Raw genomic sequence first — 25,807 nt, 5'->3', positions numbered from 1 at the left:
CCCCATCTGTGCATTTTATTTTTCCACCCTAAGTGCAGTACCTTACATTTCTCCCTGTTGAAGTTCATTTTGTTAGCTGTGGCCCAACTTTCTAGTTTATTCAGGTCATTTTGAATTCTGATCCTGTCCTCTGGGGTATTAGCTACTCCTCCTAATTTGATGTCATCTGCAAATTTGGTAAGTATGCTCCCAATTCTGTCATCCAGGTAATTGATAAAGATGTTGAATAACACTGGGCCCAGGACAGAGCCCTGTGGGACCCCACTGGTCACTTCTCTCCAGGATGAAAAAGAGCCATTGTTGAGCCCCCTTTGGGTTCGGCCAGTCAACCAAATACAAATCCATGTAACAGTTACGTTGTCTAGCCCACATTTCACTAGCTTGTTTGCAAGAATGTCATGGGGAACCCTGTCAAAAGCCTCACTGAAATCAAGATATATTATATCCACAGCATTCCTTTTATCTACCAAGCTGGTAATTTTATCAGAAAAAGAAATGAGATCTCTCTGGCATGACTTCTTTCTCTGAAATCCGTGTTGACTTTTTGTGATTATGGCATTGCTTTCTAGACTCTCTGTTTAATGATCTGCTCTAAAATCTTTCCTGGTATCGATGTCAGACTAACTGGACGATAATTATTGGGATCCTGTTTTTTCTCCTTTTTGAAGATGGGGACAAAGTTTGCCCTCCTCCAGTCTGCTGGGACTTCTCCTGTTCTCCAGGAGTTTTCAAAGATTATTGTCAATGGCCCAGATATTACATTTGCCAGTTCTTTTAATACCCTTGGATGTAGTTCATCTGGACCTGGAGACTTAAACTCATTTAGATTAACAAGGTATTCCTCTACTATCTCTTTACTTATTCTGTGCTGAAATTCCCCTATTCTTTTCTATGCTCCATTATCCTCGTGTTGAGCACCCTTCTTCCTCCTTATGTGGAAGCTGTGCAACAATAAAAGCAATGGCGCATGCACTGCCACGAGTACAGGCCCATTGTTTCCAATGGGGTGTGAGCATATGGGGATTTCCCCTTAAACTTGGGGATCCAGACCAGATTCCCCGTGTAATGGGAGGGCCCACTTTATATAGCAACCACTATAATAAGAAGTTGGAAAGCCTTATTTACCAAATGTAACACAGAGACACAAAGCATTCCCTACAATCTACAGAGAAGTATAAAGCTTCTTTTAATAATAAGCTTACAGAGTGTTCTTTCTATTGAGTACATTTGACAAATCTGTGGGCTAACCAATGCTGAAAGAGGCAGATATGACAGGAAATGGATTTAGAGTGCCTTTTCCAGGTTCTGACCTTTTGTTCACATATGCCTTTCCTTAAACCATACAGTAAAGCCTAGCAAACCTCTGGAAAGAGTTGCTTCATACACTTGGCTGGCAGCTCCCTTATTCCATGGAAAAGAAGCCAGGCAAAAAACACAAATGAGGAAAGCCAGACCCTTCAATATGGGGACGAGGAAGAGATGTGGGTACTGTATAAGCAGTCCTTCACTGTCCTGTTTTAGACTAGGTTATGCCAAGAATAAGTATATACACCACACACACTGAATAAGAATAGGCATATACTGTCAGGGATGATGGGAGTTGTTGCTCTTCTCCTCTGGCTCGAACTCACCACCTTGTTGCGCACCGACCCTGACCAGTTTTGGCCAGTGGATAAAGCTTTGCTCTAAAGCAGCAGAGTTACAGAGAATAGGCTGAAGACCCTGACAAACTCTCCAAGCCTTCTCACTCTTGCTTCCACAGAAGTCTTCACCCTTCTTCACCAGGGTCCTGCTGGTTCTTGTAGCTTCACTCAAGACACCAGACAACTCAGTAGTCTTATATAAAAGATCTACTTTATTCTACTATATACAGCTCCAAACTATCCAACACAACAATACTCCTCACTACTCCAATACTACCCAACTACTACCCACAAAACACATTGGGATTCATAGACATTAATATAGTCCTTGGATCATACCACCCACTCCTGTCAGTTTCCACCCAGTGGGCGTGTACATCCATTCTCATTGGTTCTCTTGTTTCTATCCAGAATTGATGATTTCATCATCTCAGCCTTGACCACTTAACAATTCTCAGGTGTTTTCAATTATCCACTTTACTTTTCTTGGCACTCAGGACTTGTTAATTCCATTACCATGTACACCTGTGTGGTTTCTGGTTTGCTTCTGCTGAGTCACTTTGACTCTCACATACATGTTTTATTTCAATCACTGTATGTCCCATGTTGCTTTTTCCTTAACATATACATCACACACATTGTCACTTTAGCCACACTACAAATATGGGCTACAACCACAGCTAAAACAAGATATTTGAAACAACCAACACAGAATTGCCAAAACTGCTGTTTTGAATCTATTTACCACATGCATACCCATCACAGTGGTAATTTGTTGCCCATAGCAATAATGTATGCAGTTCTTGCTTGTCAAGATTTCTGCCTAGGTAGAGATGCATCATAAAATTGTGCTAAGCCTTCAATCTGATGCCACAGCAGCCTCATTACCAACTGGCAAATTATCAAATTATCACTTCTATTTATTCGGAGGATTATACGTACTTTATCAGGCTAGGAAAGTTACGCATATTGTCATTGTTTTTACTAGCAGTTGCACAACTGCCAAAAGAAGAAGCACAAGTAGCTAAGCGACATTAACCTAGCACATAAAGTTGCAATAAATTACCTATCACCTTGTGCTAACAGAATGAAATACTGTATTTGGCATTTAAACAAGAATGAAAACAGTGTTTCAGCAAGCAGAAGAAGTCTTATACTGGTAGAATGTAACTATTAGATACAGCCTTGAATCTGTATTATGAAACTCAAAATATCTTCACGTGACATGAAACAGAATGGGTATGTGACTATTATGGAGTGTCTTTAGTGAGTACCTAGGGAAAAGAGCTCAGAAGACATATGTCAGAAGAGGACATGGGGGGATGGAGGAATCAGAAAGCTTCACAAATTAAAGTAGTAATCTTTAAACACAATTGCTCCTAAAGCTTTCCAGACTTTCTGTATAGGACTATTTAGGACTACCCTCTCCTCCTGTCTCTTCATCATTCTCTCCCAATGACTTCGCTAATTACTTCATCTCAAAGATTACCACTATTCGCTCTGAGATAGTCCATCCCGATTCTTCTTCTGCTCATAATCTATCGCCCTTGCCTAAAAAATTTTCTGTGTTTCCTCCTGCTTCTTTGGATGAACGCTCTACACTTCTGAACTCTTCCAAACCTACAACCTGTTCTCTTGACGCAATTCCTACTTGTCTTCTAATCTCTATAGCTCCCTCTTTTCTGCCCTCGCTTCTCCATATCTTCAATCTCTCTCTCTCTACAGGCTCCTTCTCTTTAGGCTTCAAACATGCTCTCATTTCCCCAATTCTGAAAAAACCTTCTCTTGACCCCTCCTCTTTGTCTAGCTATCGTCCGATTTCTCTTCTTCCCTTTCTTTCTAAAGTTTTGGAACGGGTTGTTTATTCTCACTGTCTTGAGTTTCTTGAAGCCAACTCCATTCTCGATCCCTTTCAGTCTGGTTTCCGCCCACGGCATTCTACAGAGACAGCTCTCACTAAGATCTCGAATGACCTTTTACTGGCCAAGGCTAACGGCCTTTACTCTGTTCTCATCCTTCTTGATTTGTCTGCAGCCTTTGACACCGTTGATCACTGTCTTCTAGTTGATATACTTTCTGACCTTGGGTTCTCAGACTCTGTTCTCGACTGGTTTAGATCTTATTTGTCTGGCAGATCTTTTGCAGTGGTTGCAGGTGGTCAGCCTTCATCTCCTGTTACCTTATCTTTTGGAGTTCCCCAGTGCTCTGTTCTGGGTCCCCTTTTGTTTTTTCTCTATACACCGTCCTTAGGTAAACTCATTAGCTCTTTTGGTTTTTCCTACCATGCCGATGACACCCAGTTGTATTTTTCCACCCCCGACCTTTCTCCAAGGCTTGAACAGCAAGTTTCGTCTTGTCTCACAGCTGTCTCACAGTGGATGCGCCATTGGTGTTTGAAGCTCAACATGTCCAACACGGAGCTTCTTGTCTTTCCTCCTAAGTCCACCCTTCAACACTCCTTTTCTGTCTCTGTGGACAACACTTCTATTCAACCAGTCCAGCAAGCCCGCAGCCTTGGTTTTATCTTTGATTCTTCTCTGTCGTGTATCCCTCAGATCCAGACCACAGCCAAGGCTTGTCGATTCTTTTTGTACAATATTGCCAAAATCCGACCATATCTCTCCGCCTCTACTGCCAAGATCCTGGTCCATGCCCTAGTGGTCTCACGACTTGATTACTGTAACGTCCTCCTGGCTGGGCTTCCTCTTTCTCACCTCCGTCCTTTAATTTCTGACCAGCATTCAGCTGCACGCATTATCACATCCGCCCACCGCTCTGACCACATCTCTCCTGTGTTGGCATCCCTTCACTGGCTCCCCCTCCCTTTCCGCATTCAGTATAAGCTCCTGCTGTCGACATTTAAAGCCCTCCATGGGCTGGCCCCTCCTTACTTATCAGACCTTATTTCTCCTCACCTTCCCACTAGGGCCCCCCGTTCTGGTAGCCAAGGTCTGCTGTCCCAGCCCAGGACTTCCTCTGCCCCATCTCGGATTCGCCCCTTTTCACTCGCTGCCCCTCATTCCTGGAACCTTCTTCCCCCGCGAGCAAGAGCCATCACTTCTTTAACCAGCTTCAAAACAGAGCTGAAGACCATCCTGTTCAGAGAAGCGTTCCCCCGCATTGCATAATTGTCACTTGCTATCTGATGTTCTTTTGTTGCCTGTTTTTTTTATTCATTTCCTGTATTGCTATGTATTTTCTATGTATTGTCCTACTAGAGAGGCAGGCTAGCTCCAACAGGCCTCCCTGGAAGAAGATTAACCATCCACTAAGAAGCCAAGCCCTCCCTCCAGTCCATCTCCCCTGATCCAGGCCTTGCAGGTAGAGAAGAACTGCTGGTCCTCATCCCCACCACCACTCCCTTCTCCTTTTGTGTCGTGTCTTTTTAGATTGTAAGCCTGAGGGCAGGGAACCGTCCAATTAAAAAGATTGTATGTACAGCACTGTGTAAATTTACAGCACTTTATAAATAAAGGATAATAATAATAATAATAATAATAATAATAATATCTATGTTAAGTAGAGTGCAGCAGAGCTATACCCTAGTCTGTATGGGCAGCGTAATCATGGGTGCAGCCATGACGCCAATGCTGCGCAGCATCTGTATGTTGCTGCGCATTGCGCATGTCACAAGTACGCCAATGATGCACTCCTGACATACCCAACACGCCACAAAAAGAACCCAGAAGAACCGGGTTCTTTTACTGCGGAGGGACGTCGTGTGGTTTAGCGGCTGCAGTATCCTTCCGCAGTTAAAACGTTTCGGGGCGGTCTGTACTGCCCTTATGTATCTGATGTATTCATCCTACATAGTAAAAACCAAGATGACAGATTGTGGAAGTCAAAGAAAAAAACGCTAACATATAATTTAACAACCCCATGTAAGTGATAAGTGCTTTCAGACAGTACCACACTCTATATCCTGCTGCTAAGAACCGAAACACTTTTACGCAAGGGAAAACATTATTGTAAATTTGCTCAAAAGTGCCACTGAGCTATCAAGCTTCATATGTTTGCGAGTACTTACACTGTTGATCAAATAGACACCTCGCCCTCTAGACGATGCCACAGGTTTCACTATCCAGGGTCCTCTGTCCTTGGAATAGGAATCTGGTTAGAAAAAGAATACAAAAACCAAATACAACAATTGTTAACTCTTCTCTAAAAATATTACTAGACCCTGATAGCTTTAGTGGTGCTTACACAGGTTTCTTTTAGCTCACTGTTTTAAGCTGCTAAAATGGTTGTGAGTTCCTTCTTTATCCTGAAACCTGTACACTCAGTCATGTCAAAGTCAGTGACACTTAGCAATGATGATATTTGGAACAACTCCTTATGATCACAGAACTCTGACATGGCCCCTTTTGATCATTACACCATCAAGCAGCTCATGATCCAAGGCCTAGAACAGTGATCTATTTATTTTATTCTGGCATAGAGATATGCACATAAATGGGATGGACAATCTTGGTGAGGGTGGGAACAAATTTTCTGTCTCAACACCTTCCATGTGCAGCACAGACTGCCAAAAATGCCCCAAACAACAAAACAGTAGTGTGTGTGTGTGTGTGTGTGTGTGTGTGTATTTTACATTAAACCATATACAGTAGGGCAGCCCTTGGTATCCACTGGGGTTTGGTTCAAAGACACCCCCTCTCATGGATACCAAAATCTATGGATGATCACGTCCTATTAACTACAATGGCATAGTAAAATGATGTTCCTTGTATGAAATGGCAAAATCAAGGTTTGCTTTTTGCATTTTATTTATTTATTTATTTATTTGAATATTTTCAATCCACTAATGCTTGAATTTGTGGATAAAAAAATCCGTGGATATGGAGGGCCACCAGTATTATTTCTAAGAACAATGTGGGATTATGAAAAATTCATGTGATCTTTTAACTGAAGGTGAGGGGTAACATATTTAAAAGGCAAATCAATGATGTCAGATAATTAATCCTTGTTCCCTTTAAAATGGGGGGCAGTGGGTTAAGAATGACAAAAAATTGTTTTGGGAGTCACATGCAGCCCCAAGACACTTCTGCATGTGACCCCTTTCTGTTCCTCAGTACTTCATAGCGAAAAGTTTTGACCACAGCAACAGGAAAACAATGAAATTTTCAAAATTTGAAGATAAATATCTTCCTACTGGGGTCATTCTAGCATCCCTGTCTTTCCATTTCAATAGCTGATACGCTTCTCTGTGGTTGAAGCACAGAGTGGTCATGGAACAAAAATCTGTATTTCCCATCCACTATCAGGAGCTGACTTTTTCATCTTGTCTGCCATAATTTTTAGTGCAAAGACAGAGTAACAGGAGCTGCTATGCTGAATGTACTGTGATGGGATATGCAGTGAAGCAATTATTGCAAGGCAGCAGTTACTGAATCCATAGGTAGTATGATAACAAGAAAAGGAGGCAAGCTTGGCTTGAGACTACTCAAGATCATTCTTCTAGAAAGAAACTGGCTGAAGGTCAAAGAAATGAGAGACGCAAAACTGTTGGTAATGAATGTGCAATTAGCCCGCTAATAATTTGAAATTATGTATGGTTTACTTAGGCATTGCTGATGTTTGCTGCTTAGTTCTGATAAAGGTTTGCTGCGTTTTAACTGCTGAAGCTGAATTTCTGAACTTGGTTACCGGCTGGACTTGACATCTACTTTCGAACGTTAGTTCTGAACTGGTTACTCTAAATCAGATACTTACTACAAAATTCTTGATATTCAGCTGGGAGAATGAAAGTCTGAGGCAGGACATGGAAGGTTTTGAATCCATAGGTTTGTTGCATTCGGTTGATGTTCTTATATAATCTGTCCTTTCGAGTTAACTCATATGACCTGCAAAAGCATGTATACAGAGTTTTCTGATAACATCATTTTGAGGATCTTCAGGAAATCATGGGCAGGGTGCAGACCGCCAAAAAGAGTTGCCTCCTCGGCGCCTCTCTTTGCTGCATAGGAGCGCCACTGCCTACAAACAGTGCTGCGAAGCTGCGCAGCAAAGAAGGAGCTGCAAAAAGCGGCTCCTTTTTGTGGCGCTGCAAAGCGCCAGAGAAAGCTCCATTACATCGCAGATGTGCAGTGTCGTTTGTAGGCGGCGCAGCTGTGACATAATCATTGCACGCGCCATTCGTATGGCGCTGCACAACTGCAGCACACTGACGTGCTAGGGTTGCGAGGCGTGTGCACGCACCGCCCTGAGGCAACCCTAGAACGTTGTGGACGCGCTGCAAAGGGCTCATCTATACAGGGCCGTAGTTATGTTAATACTCACAAGCTCTAAAAAACACGAGTTAATTTTACTTATTTTATTAAATGCATTTATTATTATTGTTCTGATCATCTGGGCTTCCAGAGCTCTGTACAGTAAAAGCAAAATATAAAAGCAAAACCAGAAACAAACATTGTTTAAAAACTAGCCTGAAACATTTAAAAGCCAAAGTTCCAGATAACACAGTTATGATTGCCTGTGAGAAATTCAGCCACATTTCCTTCCCTTGGAAGGCAATTCCACATTTTAAGTACTGCTACAGAAAACAACTTGCCTCATGTAGCCATCTTGCCTCAACGCACACAACAGTGCTTCCACTATAAATGTACTATTACAGCAGGGCTCAGGCAAGAAGAGGTAGTCTTTCAGATATCCCAACCCTAAGCTATTTCAGCCTGTCTAAGGGGAGAAGTGGAGTCACATAATAATTGAAAATCAAGTGACCTCTACCTCAGAAGCTGGCACATGAAGACCTGCTCTCTCGATCCCTGTCCGTCTTGGCTAGCAGCTCAGGGGGGCGCGACTGTAACTACTATGTTACGCCGCATAATTAATTCATCTTTCAGGGAAGGGCGTTTTCCATCCAGCTTAAAATTGGCCATTGTAAAACCGCTGATAAAAAAGCCCTCCCTAGACCACCTGATTTATAACAATTATTGGCCTATTTCACTGCTGCCTTTCTTGGGGAAGGTGATCGAGAGGGCGGTTGCCATTCAGCTTCAATCGGTCTTGGATGATACTGATTTTCTAGACCCATTTCAAACTGGCTTTCGGGCGGGCTATGGAGTTGAGACTGCCATGGTCGCCTTGGTCAATGATCTCCGTCTGGGCATGGACAGGGGTAGCGTGTGCCCGTTAGTGCTCTTAGACATCTCAGCGGATTTCGATACCATTGACCATGGTATCCTTCTGGAATGCCTGAGGGAGTTGGGAATCGGGGGCACTGCGCTCCAGTGGTTCCGTTCCTACCTCTCGGGTCGATTCCAGTTGGTGCAGCTGGGGGACGTGTGCTCTGATAAGAGGGCCCTTACATCTGGTGTCCCTCAAGGAGCCATTCTGTCCCCCATGCTATTTAACATTTACATGAAACCTCTGGGAGAGATCATCTAGAGACACGGGGCGCGGTGTTATCAGTATGCTGATGACACCCAAATATGTTTCTCTGTGTCTCCGACTGATGCAGTGACCAGGGATGGCATCTCTCCTCTAGAGGCCTTTCTGGAGTCAGTAATGGGCTGGATGAGGGAAAACAGACTCAGACTGAATCCAGAGAAAACGGAAGTACTTGTGATAGGATCCCCGGGTCTTGGTTTGGAGATTTGACCACCTGTCCTAAATAGGGTCACGCTTCCCTTGAAGGACTCTGTTCGCAGTCTGGGGGTGCTCCTGGACTCGTCGCTCCACCTTACATCTCAGGTGGATGCGACAGTCAGGAGCACCTGTTATCAGCTTTGGTTGATATGCCAGCTGCGACCCTACCTGGGCCGGGGGGACCTTGAAACAGTGGTACATGCTCTGGTAACCTCTCGGTTGGATTTCTGTAACGCGCTCTACATGGGGCAACCCTTGTACCAAGCCCGGAAGCTTCAATTAGTGCAGAACATGGCAGCCAGACTGGTCACTGGATGTTCCAGGTCCAGCCATATAACACCTGTTCTGCAAGATCTACATTGGCTGCCTATTCGCTTCTGGGCGCAATACAAGGTGTTGGTTATAACCTATAAAGCCCTAAATGGCTTGGGCGCAGGGTACTTGGAGGACCGCCTCTCCCCATATAATCCGCCCCGCACACTCAGGTCAGCCGGGAAGCAACTTCTGAGGGTTCCTCCTTCGAAACACTCTACGACTGCACAGAGGGCGTTTTCAACCTCAGCCCCACAGTTATGGAACTCGCTTCCCGAAGAGCTCCGCTCGACCCCCTTCCCTCGACCAATTTAGGAAGAGACTCAAAACCTTTCTCTTCGAACAAGCTTTCCCCCAGATGTTGTAACGCTTCTTCCCCCCCTCCTCTTGCACCTGCACTTTGGCTAGTTTTTGTACAGTTTTTAATCTGTGTTTTTAATTCTTTGGTTTTAATGTTTAATATTGTATTGTTTATGTTTGTCGTTTGTTGTTGCCATGATGCTGTAACCTGCCTTGATCTCAAGGAAAGGCGGGCTATAAATAAACGATTTATTTTTTATTTTAAAATCCAGTTCTTTGTGACTGCTCCGCTGCACTTTCCAGAGAATGGAAGCTACAGAGTAGGACACATATAAAGGCACTCCAGGCAACAGTCTGGTCATTGCCATTTTGCATTAGCTGTAGCTTCCAAACACTATTCAAGCGCAGCTCCATATAATTCACATTATAGTAGTCCAATCAAAAAGTAATTAAGGCATGGATCACTATGCTGTAAAACTGCACAGCTCTGATAATGCAGTCCGTTTTCTCCTTCTGGAGATGTTTTTTTTTTTCCTTCTGATCCCTCACTAACTTTCTCAAAACTTCTCTAAAGCAAGGGCTCTCTTCCCTATAAGGTATTTTTTCAAGGGACAGATTTGAGGATGAAAGAAAACACTGTTTATCTCTTAAGATCACCCCCACTCTTTCTTTCTTTCTTTCTTTATTTATTTATTTATTATAGTTTATTTATATAGCGCTGTAAATTTGCACATAATATTTTTCAGACAAAATTGCCAGTGCCTCAAAGGAAACTGGAAACAGCCTAGAAGGCAGAAGGCACACAGAGAAAGTTTGATCACAGCCAGCATCTTTCCAAAGGATATTACACTAATCTATTTTCTATGCCCAATGGTTAGGCTTCTGAACTCTGCCTGATGGTCTTTCTTTTTATGCTTTCTGCAGTGACATCTGGCAAAGTAAAAAACTAATAAAATATCAAGCCAAGTGATGAATATGATTATAAGATCCCCCCCCAAAAAAATTGGCAACTATTTAAGGATAGTATGTTTTAGATCCAAAATCAATTTCAAAATCTTTTTTTCAACTTTTCGTATTGGCTCGGTACAGGTGGGCCCGATGCAGCATGCTGGCACCATATTAGGGTTAACAGACCGCGTGGCAACCTAACCTCATGGTCCCTAACCCTACTATGGCGCCGCACCATAACAATGGCGGTGCCCTGTATAGATGGGCACTGCCATTGCTACGTGAGCGCCGCGCGACATCTGCAAGGTGCCGTGCGGCACTTCATAACTAGTGTGCCACTGGTGCACTAGTTACGCCGCAACTGCGGCGTAAAAAGTGCTTTTTGCGGGTTCTTTTTCTGCCGGTGGGAAGCCGCACGGTTTGGCGGCTATGGCTTCCCGCCGGCAGAAAAACCGCTGCCGCTGCTCCAGACTAAAAACGAGGTATGTACTGGGCCATAGTCTGAGGCTAAAATAATAACAACATAAGATTCAGTTGTTGCCAAACTCTCCACAGCAGGAGAGTCACGCAGTAGGAGTGTGGAATGTGGGGGCTTTCAGGTATTGTTGAACTGAAATTCCAATCAGCACTAAACAGCAAAACTATAGTAATGTCTGTTGGGAACTGAAGTCCATCGTCATCTGGAGCAGCGGTTCCCAACCTTTGTTGGGCCGCGACCCCCCATTGGGGACGAAAGTCCTGCCCACGGCCTCCCTGATTGGTTGGGAGGCCGGGATGGGGCGGGACTTTTGGCCACCTACAAGCCCCAGCGAGCTTTGTGGCCGCAAGTCCCACCCCTTCCTGGCCTCCCAACCAATTAGGGAGGTCGCAGAGGGAAAGGGGGTGGGACTTCCGGTTGCAAAGCCCTCTGGGGCTTGCAGTCCCGTCCCTTCTCCCCGCGGTTGCCTGGCAACCCCGGAGAGAAGAGGAGGAGGCAGCCCCCCCGTCCCTTCCTCCTCGTGGGTGGCTGCACCCGCGGGGAGGAAGGGAGAGGACGAGGCGACCCCCGCCCCTTCCTCCTCACGGGTGGCTGCACCTGCAGGAAGGAAGGGAGAGGAGGAGGGACCCCTCGCCCCTTCCTCCCCATGGGTGCTTGCACCCGCGGGAAGGAAGGGAGGAGGAGGGAACTCCCCGCCCCTTCCTCCTTGCACGTGACCGCGCCAGTGCGGGCGCACGCAAGGAGAAAGGGAAAGGAGGGAGCCCCGCCCCTTTCCCCCACCGATGCCTGCTCCTACGCCAGCACCCGCGGGGAGAAGGGTAGGGGGGAGGCAGGGGGATTCCCAACCTGGCGACCCCCAAGAAGGGGTCGCGACCCCCAGGTTGGGAACCACTGATGTGGAGGGTCACACTTTCCCAAGCCTGGCTGTAAAGAACTTTACAAGTTGCAAAACATCTTCACAACCTTTTGTGTGGTCACTTAAGGTATCAGATATTCTCTTCTTACCTGGGAAAATGATTGACTTTTTGAATGTCTGTGAGTGAACGAAGAACATACGGTTTCAGGTGGGATCCTGTCCACATAAGGTTATATTCATTGCTACTTGGGTGTACCTAGGGAAAAGACTCTATGTTAAGCAATCAATTTGATAAAACTACATTAAAGGTAAAGGTAAAATTAATGGTATTCCCTGCTGACAATGTTGTCAAGTTGTGTCCAACCATAGGGGGTGGTGCTCATCTCCATTACTAAGCTGAAAAGCCAGCGTTATCAGAGAGTGCTCTGTGATCATCTGGCCAGCATGATTGCACAGAACACTGTTTACCTTCTCACTGAAGTGGTACCTATTTATCTACTTGCATTTGCATGCTTTCGAACTGCTAGGTTGGCAAAAGCTGGGAGTAGTGATGGGAGCTTACCCCATCACACAGCACCTGGGCCTCGAACTGCCAACCTGGTGATCTTGCAATCAACAGAGTCAGCGTTTTAACCACTTGAGCCACCGGGTCCCATAAACTGCATTATGCCCAATCAAAACACTGAACTGAAAGAAACAAGGAATGCATCATAATGCCTATGTAAAACTAAAGCCGACAAGCTGTCTAGATCAGAAAACATGGCAACCTACTCAAAGTATTTCTACCTACAGATTCATAAAATTTTAAAAAGAATTTTTTCTTCACATACATTTTGCTATAACATCACAGCAGGGAACATGTGGCTCTCCAAATGTTGCTAGACTGCAGTTCTGATCATCCCCAGCCAGCATAACCACTTGTAAAGAATAATGGAAGCTACAGATCAAAAACATCTTGAAAGCCACATATTCTCCTACAATGTGTTAGAGGCTATTGATACAGTTATCATTTCTCACTCCAAGGCATTTTTTCAGAAACAAAAGAATTGCAGAGCTATCTTCAGAAACTGAGTTTCAGGAATGCCATGAGCTGCACAAAACATGTATGTTTCCAGGACTTAAAGCACTCTTAATCTCAATAAACATAACATGGCAGAGAAGAAATGTAGTTTTTAATTTCACCATATTAGAATCAAATGTTTGACAAGACACCAAAACGCAAGGGGGAAGTCCTCTGCATTACTTTTTGGTTTACTTGGTTATAGTTTAATGTTTCATAGCTATGTTATGTAGCTGTCTCTTGGATCTAAAAGTAGTGCCAACAACTTCTGATTTTTAACTATTTTCATATTCAAGGATCTGATGCACATACCTCACGGAATCCATGAGCTGACAAAATGCTGCGCACAAGGCGGCTGTCTGTTCTCACAATCTTAAAAGCCAATCGATAGCGTTCTATAAAAACAACAAAAATTAATAACAGCACCCCAGAGCCATAAACTATTGCACCAATTGTAGAAGTGAAGAAACTGCCAAAGAACTCAGCACTATCCCATTTCTAATATAATATCCAATAATGTGTCATTACATAAAGTTAAGGCAGGTATTTTTCCAATTAGAGTGACATCACACAGCAACATGGTCAAGTTACAGAACTGACCCCACACTGCTTTTGCTTTGTTTAATCAGCTAATTCACTGTTGGGGCACAAAAGAACAGTCTTAAAATCACCCTTTTTTAAACCAAGTATTCTGATTTACCAACACAAGATAACAGTGATTTAAAAAGAAAGAAACATCAACTATAACAATACACACAAGCCCCTAACATCTGAAATCATTCACATATTTGGCATTTTAGAGTTTCTTTTTAAAAAACATTTTGTTAAAGGTCAGTTAATGGTTTTAGACTTTGCAAAATGAATTGAGTTTGCTTATATCATAGAAGCCATGTGTATTATGAATTAAAGGAAGTTTAGTAACAGGGGGATATTGTTGGGAGAATATGCAGAGATAAACACAGAGTAATCTTGGAAGCTTGTGAGTAGATAGACAAACTGGCAGACTGGAGCTTTGCCAGGAAAAACAGCTGCTAGATTAAAGCACAGTAGGCTGGCTTTTCTCCAAAGAGGCACTGTTTATTTTTGGTTGCAAAACACACACGCGAGAACAAAGCTACACAGACAAACTCCTACTACTACAAACCCACACTGTACAATGATGATTTGTGCTTATATACACTTTTGCCATGTGGCAATCTAGCTCAACCCCTTCCTGTACAATTTCCTGTTACCTGGATTACTGTCCACCATTCCAAATGACACAGCATATTTACATAAGTGCTATGTGCTGCTCTCTGGCACACTCTACGACCTTGGACAATCACCTGCTGTCTAGATCCACAGCTGCAACCAATTCCTGGTTAAGGGCAATGAGTGTCCATTAGCTTCTCTGCCACATCTGAACATTTTCAATGCTGCTCCATACCTCAACAGATATAACTATCCGTTAGGGTAGAAAGTCACAGAATGTGTTCGCTTTTTGTGTTATGCTCAAATTGTTGATTTGTTTGTAGTTTTTGTAGATTTTAGTCTCACACACACACACACACATATATATATACACACACTGAAGGAGAAACAGGAAGCAGCTAAAAATCCAGTGCCTCTGAGAGTATCACACTGGATTCAGGTCATAGAGTATTGGAGAAGTGCACTGTCATAGAAATAAAACTGTTTGAGGAATATATATATATATATATATATATATACACATATATATATACACAGACATATACAGTCTCAGCAAAAACAATGTGTAGCAAAATATTTGAGTATAAAAAATGAAATATCTATATAACTTAAACTAAAAGTCTACAGTTTTCTGTTTGTTATTTTCAATAGGCACCTCAAATTTTACTTAACAAGTTCTCACTGTTAATTTTCACTGTTTTAATGTTAAGCTATATTAAAAAAATAACTGCTTCTTGCTCAGTATATCAAAAGTTCCTCTATCATGTATGGGCCTTCAAGCTGTTTTACAATTTACAGCAATCGCATTAATGTCATAGGTTTTTATAGGCAAGGAATACTCAAAGGTGGTTTTGCCAGTACAAAAAGGAAAATCAAACTTCCTGTCAAGTCTTCTCCTTCAGTTAATTTTTGTTATACACTCTAGCAAGACAACACTTACCTCCAATCAAGCGGGTATAACTGTCCTTAGTTATAATAGCTTCTGCATGAAACACAAGGATTGGGATCCTTCTAAAACCACCTGTCCACGTGATACATGGATGCTCCCTAAAACAATATAAGTTTATTAACACATACATGATACTAATAATTACTACTAATTATTAACTACCTATTTTATGCAGCAACCCTTACACAGATTTAAAGTACAGTACTTAAAGATAAATATGGGCCACATGATTCAGAAACCCTAAACATCAGTTCATGTTACACGACAAAGGTTACAACTGAAAAAACAGCTACCATATGTTATACAAGCACACTGACAATTCAGAACATAGTTTTCACTTATATTCTACTATTATTATTTCACTATTCTAATTTACAGATACCCTTCTGAAGTCTTTATCAATTTACATGAATTAAAGTTTCACTTCTCCTTTTTTTATCCATTGTTTAGAGCAAAGACATTAAGAATTTATGTCTGGGAAAAGGAAACAGTGTTGATATTTATAAAGCATTTGCTCAAAGCAATTTTACTAGACCAACGCTTACATTTTCATAGTGCAGTTCTCTGTGAATCAGGAAATAAACTGACAGTGTATTGTGGCAACGCATGCTAAGGCAACACCTCAGCAACAATATGTTGCTGTGTTACTGTTACACCTTAAGCCAAATGCAGAGACACTGACATACATGGTAACAATGCAGTATACCTTAAATAAATTTAGATAATAGTGGATAAGAAAGAAATTTTAAAAACAAAAAAAGAAAAAGTAGCTTGTGAAAAAATGGAATTCATACATATCACATTCTCATATATAAAATGTTCTTGCCTGATCAACAGTCTGATTAGATGAAATAAAAAAAATCAAATATTCAGGTAGCCTAATTTTTCAGTACATGTATATGCTTACAGCTTCTAATTTTTTTGCAGCCTACAGCATCACATTAGAAGCACATTATCACTGACATGTAACAGTTTTATACATTTGGTAGAGATAAGCTCTTGGTTCTGAACTACTAGCTGGATCTGAAATATTATTTAAACTTGGCAAATCGCATGGCAAATAAATAAATGCAGCAGATAGGCACTTCTTCCTGTATAAAACAAGTGTCTTTTCATATCGTTCTTCCCCTTGTTAGAAAAGGCGTTGTCTTTTGCAGTTTTCTTGCTCGACTGAGCTGTTTCTGGTTGGGATGCTGGTGATCCCTTGTACTTATCTACTACTTCTCTTGCTACCCAGAGATTTTTAGTTACAGACTAAGCTGTTATTTCCCTGGGTCATACATTAGTTTCTCCTTGGAGAGAGGAGGGATGAAGAAATGTTGAAGTTCATTTTGTTAGTTTTGGCCCAGTTTTCTAATCTATTCAGGTCATTTTGAATTTCCCACTGTATTACATGCAACTGATCAGATCGCTGGAGCCCTCAAGCTAATGAAATTAAATCTTTCTAAACTTATTACATATCTGATGTGATCAAGCCTCCAAAGAAGCAGCAATATTTGTCTTTGTATCACTGAAGCCCTTAAGTCTGAGGTCTAATCTTTACAGCAGATATAATGCAGTTTAACACTACTTTAACTGACATGGCTCAATGCTATGAATTCTAGGAATTGTAGTTTCTCTGACGAGAAGGCTAAATGTCTCTAAAAACTACAGTGCAGATTAGACCGAAGAGAATTTTACCAGTTACTAAGAATTAATTAACTGAAGGTAATAACCAAAACAATGTATTTCCTTTCTTTTTCAGATTAATAATTAAAACCCTATAGTATTCCTATGTGTCAGTATGAAAACTGACATCCAACCTCCTCCCCAAGCTGTTCACCCTGAAATGTTGTATTGGGAAAGAGATTTTAAGCTGAAGAAGATTTTACTGTGTCCAGTCTAACACCTTACATAAATGGGAAGAGAGCCGAGACTGTATGAAAGGGCTTTAGGGTAAGCCCTGTCCTCAGGATTTACAGTAATGACACCAGGGCTCAGACATGCTTCCAAATGACTGTATCCTCATCATGACCCTTGGTTACCTGGAGAAGTAACTTACATATTGGATAGCAAGCAGTGTCTAGAGAATAATTTAGATATCTGCACACTGCACCTAGCTCAATATAGATTAAATTATGATGAGAAAATTATATAAATATACAGATAAGGAGAAATGTGGAATGGGAACACGTGATTCCAAGTTAAATGATGAAGAACAGTATTTCAAAAACATGAAGTACCTACCCAAGCTGGATCGGCTACAGTACTTAAGGGACATTTTGCCTTCAATAAAATAAACATACAGAACTGGCAGACACTGGGGGAGAGGCTCATAAAGGCAAGATACCTGGCAAGCCATTCAATATGCAGTTCATGTCCCATTATATCAATAGCAAAAAGTTTCAATGCATTAAAATTGCATTCTCTGGTAAAATGACAGTTCATAGTACATGTTAACAGTCAAAGGACACAGAAGGGGGCAAAACTGTTCATGATTAGGTCAAGTAATTGTGTAAGAAAAAAGATATTCCCTGTCTGCTGGGTTACAATATGGAAGGAAATGAAATGGGAAAGTGAAGAGGAAGAAAGCAGATACTAAGTACCATTTGTAATACTACAAAAATTATAAAGGAATTAACACCTTTGAGAATAACTATGAGGTGAAACAGAGAGGCAGGCAGGAAAAAGCATCTTGAAGCGACCTTTTCCAAAAGTGACCCAAGTCCTTGCCATCCACACTGCCAGCTCCCAAGGCAACTGGAGTGTACATGTCATGACTGCACAGCACGGCTTTAAGTTGCACCACTGCGCAGGGTGTTTTTCCTCTTTCCTCCCACCATCCCTTCACACCATTATAGGAGCAAAACCCTGGCAAGTGCCATCCCATTGGATGGCTATCGCTGTGAACTTGTGCACACAGTCATATGTGCAGCATTCCACCAGGACAGGGCATCGGAGCAGAGGTGTGCCCATACAGATGCCGGCAAGGTCCAATCATGCCCCCACTTCACTCCATGCCCCCTCTTTGACTGTCTGATTTGTGTATGTTTTACTTATCTCCATGAGAGGTTCGTGGTTTCTCTTTTGGGCATTGCCACCCCCACTGCTTGGGTACAGCAGCTCCATTCCTTCTAAATGCGCTCCTGCGACAGCGCGTTTATTATATGCACAATTAGTGTTAGGATTTCGATACAGCGTCCCTTTAGAGCCGCTCTGGCATCACGGCATTTAGATGTACAAGTGAAAGTGTGCACTTCCTGGGAAGAAGCAGAAAAATCCAGCTCCTTTGCAGTCTGGCTTTTCTCCCCACAGCACGGCTTGGGAGCTGTTTCCTGCTGGCTTCAAGGCATGCATCATCTAAATGCCCCACTTTGAAGCCAGCTGGAAGCCTGCTTATTTTGATTGTGTGTTTCGCCCATAAAAAAAAAAAATCTAGCATAGGTTTTTGTGGACTGCAATCCATACAATCATCTGATACAGTGAACTGGTGTCCACAAAAAGGTTATGCTAGAATTTCTTTTTCTCAATTAGTCTGAAGGGTGCTACAAGATTCCTTTATATCTTTTTATGTTGATAACACAGCTACATCTCTGAAGATTATTACAGAAGTCATCTTCTAATAATGATATGTAATGGAAGTTGCACAATAATTAATGAGGAATAAATATTTATCTCCTACAGGTGAAAAACAAAATCATTACTAATAACTCAATGAGCTAATAATATGTCTATCCCCTCCCTCAACCTTCGCTACTACAGTAGTCTGTATCACTGGTGGTAAAGAATGATGGGAGCTGCAGTCTAAAAACATTGGGAGGACCACAGATTTCCCACCCCACCCTTTAGCTAAGATCTCATAAATATTAGAAGGTACAGAAATATGTGAAAACAAAATATAAAGAATAATAAAACTACAACTTTAGCTAAAGCATCTTTTTTCAGTGTCAGCTCTGAACATTTGTCTGCAAGCATTCAAAGATTTACCTGCTATTAGCAAGTTCCCCATATTCTCACATGAGATGCATATGCCAGCACCAAAGTTTTCTTCCTAAAGCTCCCATGTGCACTGTGGTTTAGAGGTGGTAAGAAAGCATTTACTGTCCATCTTTGTTAAACATCAATGCCATCCATTTTTATCTTATCTTATTTATTTATTTCCCACTGTTTTCCCATCATGGGATTCAAGGCACTGCATATTGTAACAGCATAATACAATTAAAAGACTCTTAGTAGAAAAGTTAATGCAATTAAGCCAAATTTCTATTTTAAAATGATAAATTTTAAACCTTTAAAACACCATTAAAAACACTTAAAACATAATAAAATAAAATCACTACACCTCCCATTAAAAACTATCTGCAACACACTAAAAATGCTTTCTTAAATAAAAAGGCCTTTACTTGCCAGTGGAAAGACAGCAGGCAGATGACCAACCAGACCTCCCAAGGAAGAAAGCTACAAAGTCTGGGAGCAGCCCGGGAAGGTGCTCTCTCATGTCCTCACCAGGCATGCCTGGGATGGTGGTGGGACTGACAGCAAGCCTTCCCCTGCACATCTTAGAGAACAGGTAGGTTCATATAGCTTTTCAAATACAGTTGGCCCTTTTATACACTGATTTTTTTATACACAGATTCAAGCATCCACACTTTGAAAATGTTCAAAAAAGGATAAATTTCAAATATCATACCTTGATTTTCCATTTTTTATAAGGGACACCATTTTGCTATGCCATTATATTTACTGGGACTTGAGCATCCATGGATTTTGTTATCCACAGGGGATCTTGGAACCAAACCCCAGTGTATAACAAGGGTCCACTGTAGTCTGGACCCAAGCCATGTAGGTCTTTGAAGGTTATAGCCAGAACTTTGAATTCTGGCTAGAAAGGAGAGAGAGAGATAAATACAGAAACAGCTTCCTTGGAAATGGATGGAAAGGAGAGAGGGAGAGAGAGAGAGAGACAGAGAAAGTTGTATATCATGCAGTTCCAAAACTTTTCTCCCTGTAATTTCATGTCAATGCTAAATAGCATAGGGAACAAGACTGAGCCCTGAGGAACCCTGTAGGCCAATGACTATGGGGTCAAACAGGAATCCTCCAGCACCTTCTAAGGAGGACTGAAACCACTCCAGAAGAGCACCTCCAAGTGTCATCCTAAAGAGGGAGCTCAGAAGGACACCATGAATGATGATATCAGAAGTTGCTAAAAGTTCCAGCACAACCAACAGGGACACATTCTCCATGTCCAGTTTCCTGTGTGTGTGATCCAGCAAAGCAAAGCTGCCCCTGTCCCTGAGCAAGGCCTAAAGCCAGACTAATATGTTTCATCTATGAAACTCTGGAACTAAGTCTGTGTTGTAGTTCAGATAAAAAACAACAAAAGTTATTCATGCAGTTTCTTACCTCCACTAAACCACAGCACAAATGAGAAGGCATGTTTCTTCTAGAGTATTCTATGTATACACCCCCCCCCCCAAAAAAAAAAACCCCTTTATGGAGAATTAGCAGCAAGCATAAAGAGGGGCTGGTAAACAGTCAGTATTTGTTGATTGCTGTTTATTTCCCTACATCTCTTCTATGAAACATGAATATCTACTCCAGGTAAATAATGAAGCAATATTACAAAATCCAATGACAGCGAAGGCCACCCATGTAGAGAAGGACCACAGCAGAACGATGCAACACATGCCTGGCACCCACCAAATCTCATGTTCAACTCCCAGGATACTCAGTTAAAAGATTTGGCATTTCAGTGATCTTGAGCAAATTACACTCTCTCAGCCTCAGAGGATAGCAATCGCAACCCTCCTCTGAAGAAACTTGCCAGGAAAACCGTGATAGCTTCCCCTTAGAGTCACCCCAAGTCAGAAATGCCTTGAAAACACACAACACAAAATACCCCTCCCTGACACGCTGGGGAACCACTGCCAGTCAGGCTAGAGAACATTGAAATGAAAGATTTTATGAACAGAAAACAGCTAAATGGCAAGAAGTCTGTGTTTCCTTCCAACCAACCTTTCTGCCTCCAAGATAAAATGGCTCTTTGGGTTCCACAGAATATACATGAGCCTGATACTCGACATCTGGTAGCCCACCTAGTATTTAAAAACTAATTTAATTATCAGTACTCGCATTATCAAAACAAAAGATATATAATTTTAATTCTAGATACAGGTATCATGTGTTTTAACTTACCCTGGCCCTTCTACCTCTTCTTCTTCCTCTGAAGATGAGTCTGTTTCTTCTAAGTCCCGAGCCATTTCAACTGGCATCTCCTGCAGATGTTTTCATACAGCCCAGAAACAGTGGCCTTTCACATTCTTTCCTGTAGAATCAGTAAATCTAACCAGTGCTGTTTCCTGTGAACATGGGAAGGGGGGGGGGGGTGATAAATCAGAATGAACCTGAGATATAGGGTGACCATGTCATGCTTTCTGCCTAATAAAAAAGTTATGGCTAGACTGCTGGGTTTGGATACACACTCTCAGGCGACAGTCTCTACTAAACCATGATGCTTACTGGCTCAAGTACTATTCCATAAGTTGTAAAGAGAACACATATATTGGGCTTCTCAGAAGAAGTGGAGAATACAGATATGAATAATTAATGATCTCCAACAGGCAACCTTCAATATGAAGAAAACAGTAAGGAGACAAACTCCATGTGCTATGAGATGATTAACTGTTTATTCAGTTCTATTTAAAAAAGCCCATTTCAGCCTCAATAAAAAAAGGCCTTCTTCAGGGTCCTTCAACAGAAATCACTGCCATTGAGACCATTCTTCAAAACACAGGTTCATTGATTTCTGTTGAAGGACCTTAAATAATGCCTTTTTATTGAGGCCGAAAAACGTTGGACTTTATAGAATTGAATAAACAGTTGACAATCTCAGAGCATGTGGAGGATTTCACATTATTGTTTTCTGCTTTAACATGCTTTTCAGCTCTTTCTTTTCCTCACCTCTAATATGGATCTCCTGATTTCTGTACAAAAAATTATTTTTCATGAAAATAACAGCACCCTATACAACTGGCAAAAGGATGTAGAATAACATCCCACCCCCAAGCAAGTGTACTTCTTGAACTGCAAACCTAGATCCTACCTTCCTTGAAGAATGATTAGTAAACTCTATACAGTCTGGGCATAATTACACAGCATAGTGCACAAAAATTTGCAGCTTAAACTCCAATTAAATAAAAAGTCTGCTTAATATACTTTTTAGGAGCATACTGTCAACACATTTATGTGAGCCTTTCCGATGTTTACAATACTATGCATTTTATTCCTGTAGATTTGTATAGAATCCTCTCACTAATTTATCCTAGCAGAACTGGGGATGTCATGCAAGGAGCCATTACCTTCGTGTGCAATGTTTTTTCCTGTGGTGTACGATCACAAATACAGCAAAGCCTAAGCATAGCCTCCCCCACTCTCAGGCTTAAAAAGCCACTGATGGATCACAGCATGCACCCAGGTAACATCTGGCTATTCTTGCACAGCCAGATAGAAAAAGAATACCCTTTGTACTCCCAAGACTCCAGCACATGTTCCACCAGTGTCAAATATAATCTCAGCCATTATATACTGATGTTACATTTTAATTATTCATGCACATACCTTGGAAATGGACAGACGTAGGTAATTTATAAATATTTGTAAATAAAGCAGTCATAAACTGTGCATTAAAACATGAGACATTCCAAAGAGTTACAAGCATGGGAAGTAGTAGTGGCAGAACGTACTGAGCCTCCATACGCCAGTCATATCTCCATTTGAAGCCATTTTTTTCGTAATGAGGCTTAGGGCCTGAACAGACAGGCCAAAATAAAGCTGCTTCAGGTCACTTTGGAGGTATGCTGTTTAAATGATGCATGCATCCTAAGAGGTTGGAAGCCATGCCAAAGCCATGCTCCAGTCCTAAGGACTGCAGCGTAGGTCTGACGCAGCTTCTGGCCTCTTGTGTGCCTTTTAAACAGCATACCTCCAAAGTGGCCCGAAGCAGCTTTATTTTGCCTGGCTGTTCAGGCCCTTAGTTACATTTTTGGACCCTGACTGGGAAAGCAACACAGACAATGTTGGGGAGGTAAAGAGTACAAATGAGAAGGACTGGGAGGGGATCTAGAAGCTTCCCCCCCATCTGTCTTTTCTCTCCACTAATACACCGTATTCCCATTTTATATCTGTTTGGCACTGACTCATGACTTCAAACACAGGTCTACCACAATCATGTTTACTTGGACCCAAAATATACAAACCATTGTAAATATAGCCACCACCTAGCAGTCAAAATATGTCCTTATCAAAGAAACATGACATAACAAGCCCATACAGTTTGACACACAACTTCCCTCAACTGACTAGTTTAAACCCACAACATGAAACGAGGTTATATGGCACACCAGTCATCTGAGCAGGATCAGAAACTCCTACAGTAACAGTCATTAAAGCTCTGAGCCGGGAGAGGCTTTAAGATACTTGTCTAGCTCAATCAATCCCACAGTGTCTTAATCAAGGATTCCCTATACCTAAAAATTGCTCGCCATGGAAAGTTTAAGTTAGGATGCTTCCAGACAAGGTTTTCATTGGCAGCCACAATGCCTCCAAGACAAAATTTTGGAGGACATCCAGACAACCATATGTCAGCCCCCCGTATCTCTCCATGTGTATTATGCATCCATTATGAAGAGTTGCACAATGGCCTTTTGGCAAGTAGCATCAGAACCTCTTTCACTGTAAGCATGCTTAGTTATTCAGCACTGTTTGTAATGTTTTGCCCATTCCTCATAAAATACGTTGTTCTCCTGTGGATCTGGGCCCAACAGTTACCTACAGTCAAGTTTGCTGCATTTAGGGAAGCCACTGGGGTGAGCACACCTGGAGAGCTATGGATGAGCCGCCTTCGTGGTCGTGGTATCTCCTCTGCCGGGTAAGTATTATCATATTGATAGGTTCCTCGTAATACTAAGCAGGAGGCATCAAGCCTCTCTCAAAAACCAAATTTCACTCTGCTGTTGCTGTGTGCCTTCAAGTCATTTCTGACTTACGGCAGCCCTAAGGCGAAACCATCCTGGGGTTTTCTTGTCGAGATTTGTTCAGAGAAGCTTTGCCATTGCCTTCTCCAGAGGCTGAGAGCCTGTGACTTGTCCAGTGGGTTTCATGGCCAAGTGGGCGTTCGAACCCTGGACGGCAGAGTGGTAGCCCAACACTCAGGCCCCTGCGTCCCCTGCCCCCCGAACTCTGAGCCTTGTGTCAGGAGACTCCTGGGCCAGTGCTACTCAGAGCCCATCAGCCATAGCTTTCCTGGGAGGGAAGAAACAGGTGTAGAAGTGGGAGCACATACAAGACTGGTATCAGGCACATTTGCCAAGAAGGGGGAGAGTATCAGAATCGTAGAATCGTTGGAAGAGGCCGCAAGGGCCACCCAGCCCAACCCCTTCTGCCATGCAGGAACTCTCAGATGGCCATCCAGACTCTGCTTAAAGACCTCCAGGGAAGGAGACCTCACCACTCTCTGAGTCCGCAGATTCCACTGACGAACAGCCCTTACTCTCAGGAGGTTCCTCTTAATGTCGAGGTGGAATCTCTTCTCCTGGAGCTTGCATCCATTGCTCTGTACCCTATTCTCTGGAGCAGCAGAAAACAAGCTTGCTCCCTCCTCAACGTGACATCCCTTCAAGGATCTAAAACAGGGCTCTCCTATCACCCCTTAACCTTCTCTTCTCCAGGCTCCCTAAGCCTCTCCTCATGAGGTGACCTTTCCAGTGTGGATGCAGCCTCCGCAGCCCCTCCATCCCTACCTGCGGCTTCATCTCCCCCGCTGGACCCGGCAGCCTCGGCTCCTTCTCGCCGGCGCTTCCATCCCTGTTACTACAACAACCAACGAGCAAACCGTTCTGCGCACGCGCAGCCACACTCCACTCCACTCCACTCCCGCCCGAGCCGCTTCCCTCCCCGCGCGCGTGCGCACAAAGACACCTTTCCCTTCCCTTGAATATGACTCTCTACATTTTCCCCGTCCCTCACCCAAAGACGCGTCTGCGCAAGCGCCTTAACTCCCGCCCGTCTACTTCACCCACCCACAATGCGCGTGCGCACACCGGGACATGTCTTCCACCCCTCCCTTTTTTCCTTCCCATTCGCCTCTATGTGACGCTTCTTCCGTCCCCCTCCGTGCGCACGCGCCAGATTCTCGCCTCCCTCCTCTCCCTCACGCCCGAGTCGCTTTCTGCGCGTGCGCACACAGGCACATTTTTCCACCCCTCCCTTCCCTTGAGTGTGATTTTATATGTCCCGCCCTAACCGAAAACGCGCCTGCGCAGGCGCCAGCTCCTTGCTCCCGCTCTTCTGTTTAACCCCCCAATGCGCATGCGCACATAGGGATATTTTCTCCCCCCCTTCCTGCTCATTTGCCTGAATGGGACTCTTCCAGCGTCTCCCCCGTCTGTGCACGCGCCAACCCTGCGCGTTCTCCCCGTGCGCATGCGCACAGAGGAACATTTCT

General features: G+C 42.9%; 1 protein-coding gene across 4 annotated transcripts in view; it reads right to left on the bottom strand.

Moving 5' to 3' along the window:
* Positions 1-25,209, bottom strand: part of TTLL5 (tubulin tyrosine ligase like 5) — a 295,829-nt gene extending 270,620 nt beyond the window's left edge. For all 4 annotated transcript variants that reach the window (XM_089522251.1, XM_089522253.1, XM_089522249.1 and 1 more), the window contains exons 1-7: positions 25,104-25,209; positions 21,502-21,665; positions 15,316-15,422; positions 13,497-13,579; positions 12,274-12,380; positions 7,356-7,486; positions 5,671-5,753 (exon numbers count right to left, since the gene is read on the bottom strand). In XM_089522251.1, coding sequence (XP_089378377.1) covers positions 5,671-5,753; positions 7,356-7,486; positions 12,274-12,380; positions 13,497-13,579; positions 15,316-15,422; positions 21,502-21,578 — 588 coding nt within the window. In that variant the 5' untranslated portion in view covers positions 21,579-21,665; positions 25,104-25,209. The remainder of the gene's footprint in view (positions 1-5,670; positions 5,754-7,355; positions 7,487-12,273; positions 12,381-13,496; positions 13,580-15,315; positions 15,423-21,501; positions 21,666-25,103) is intronic.
* Between the last annotated feature and the right edge of the window lie 598 nt (positions 25,210-25,807).

This window comes from Sceloporus occidentalis, unplaced genomic scaffold (assembly GCF_023333645.1).
Source record: "Sceloporus occidentalis isolate IW3139 unplaced genomic scaffold, rSceOcc1.0.p SCAF_4, whole genome shotgun sequence".
Classification (NCBI taxonomy): Eukaryota; Metazoa; Chordata; class Lepidosauria; order Squamata; family Phrynosomatidae; genus Sceloporus; species Sceloporus occidentalis.
This window is presented reverse-complemented; position numbering and strand designations above follow the sequence as displayed.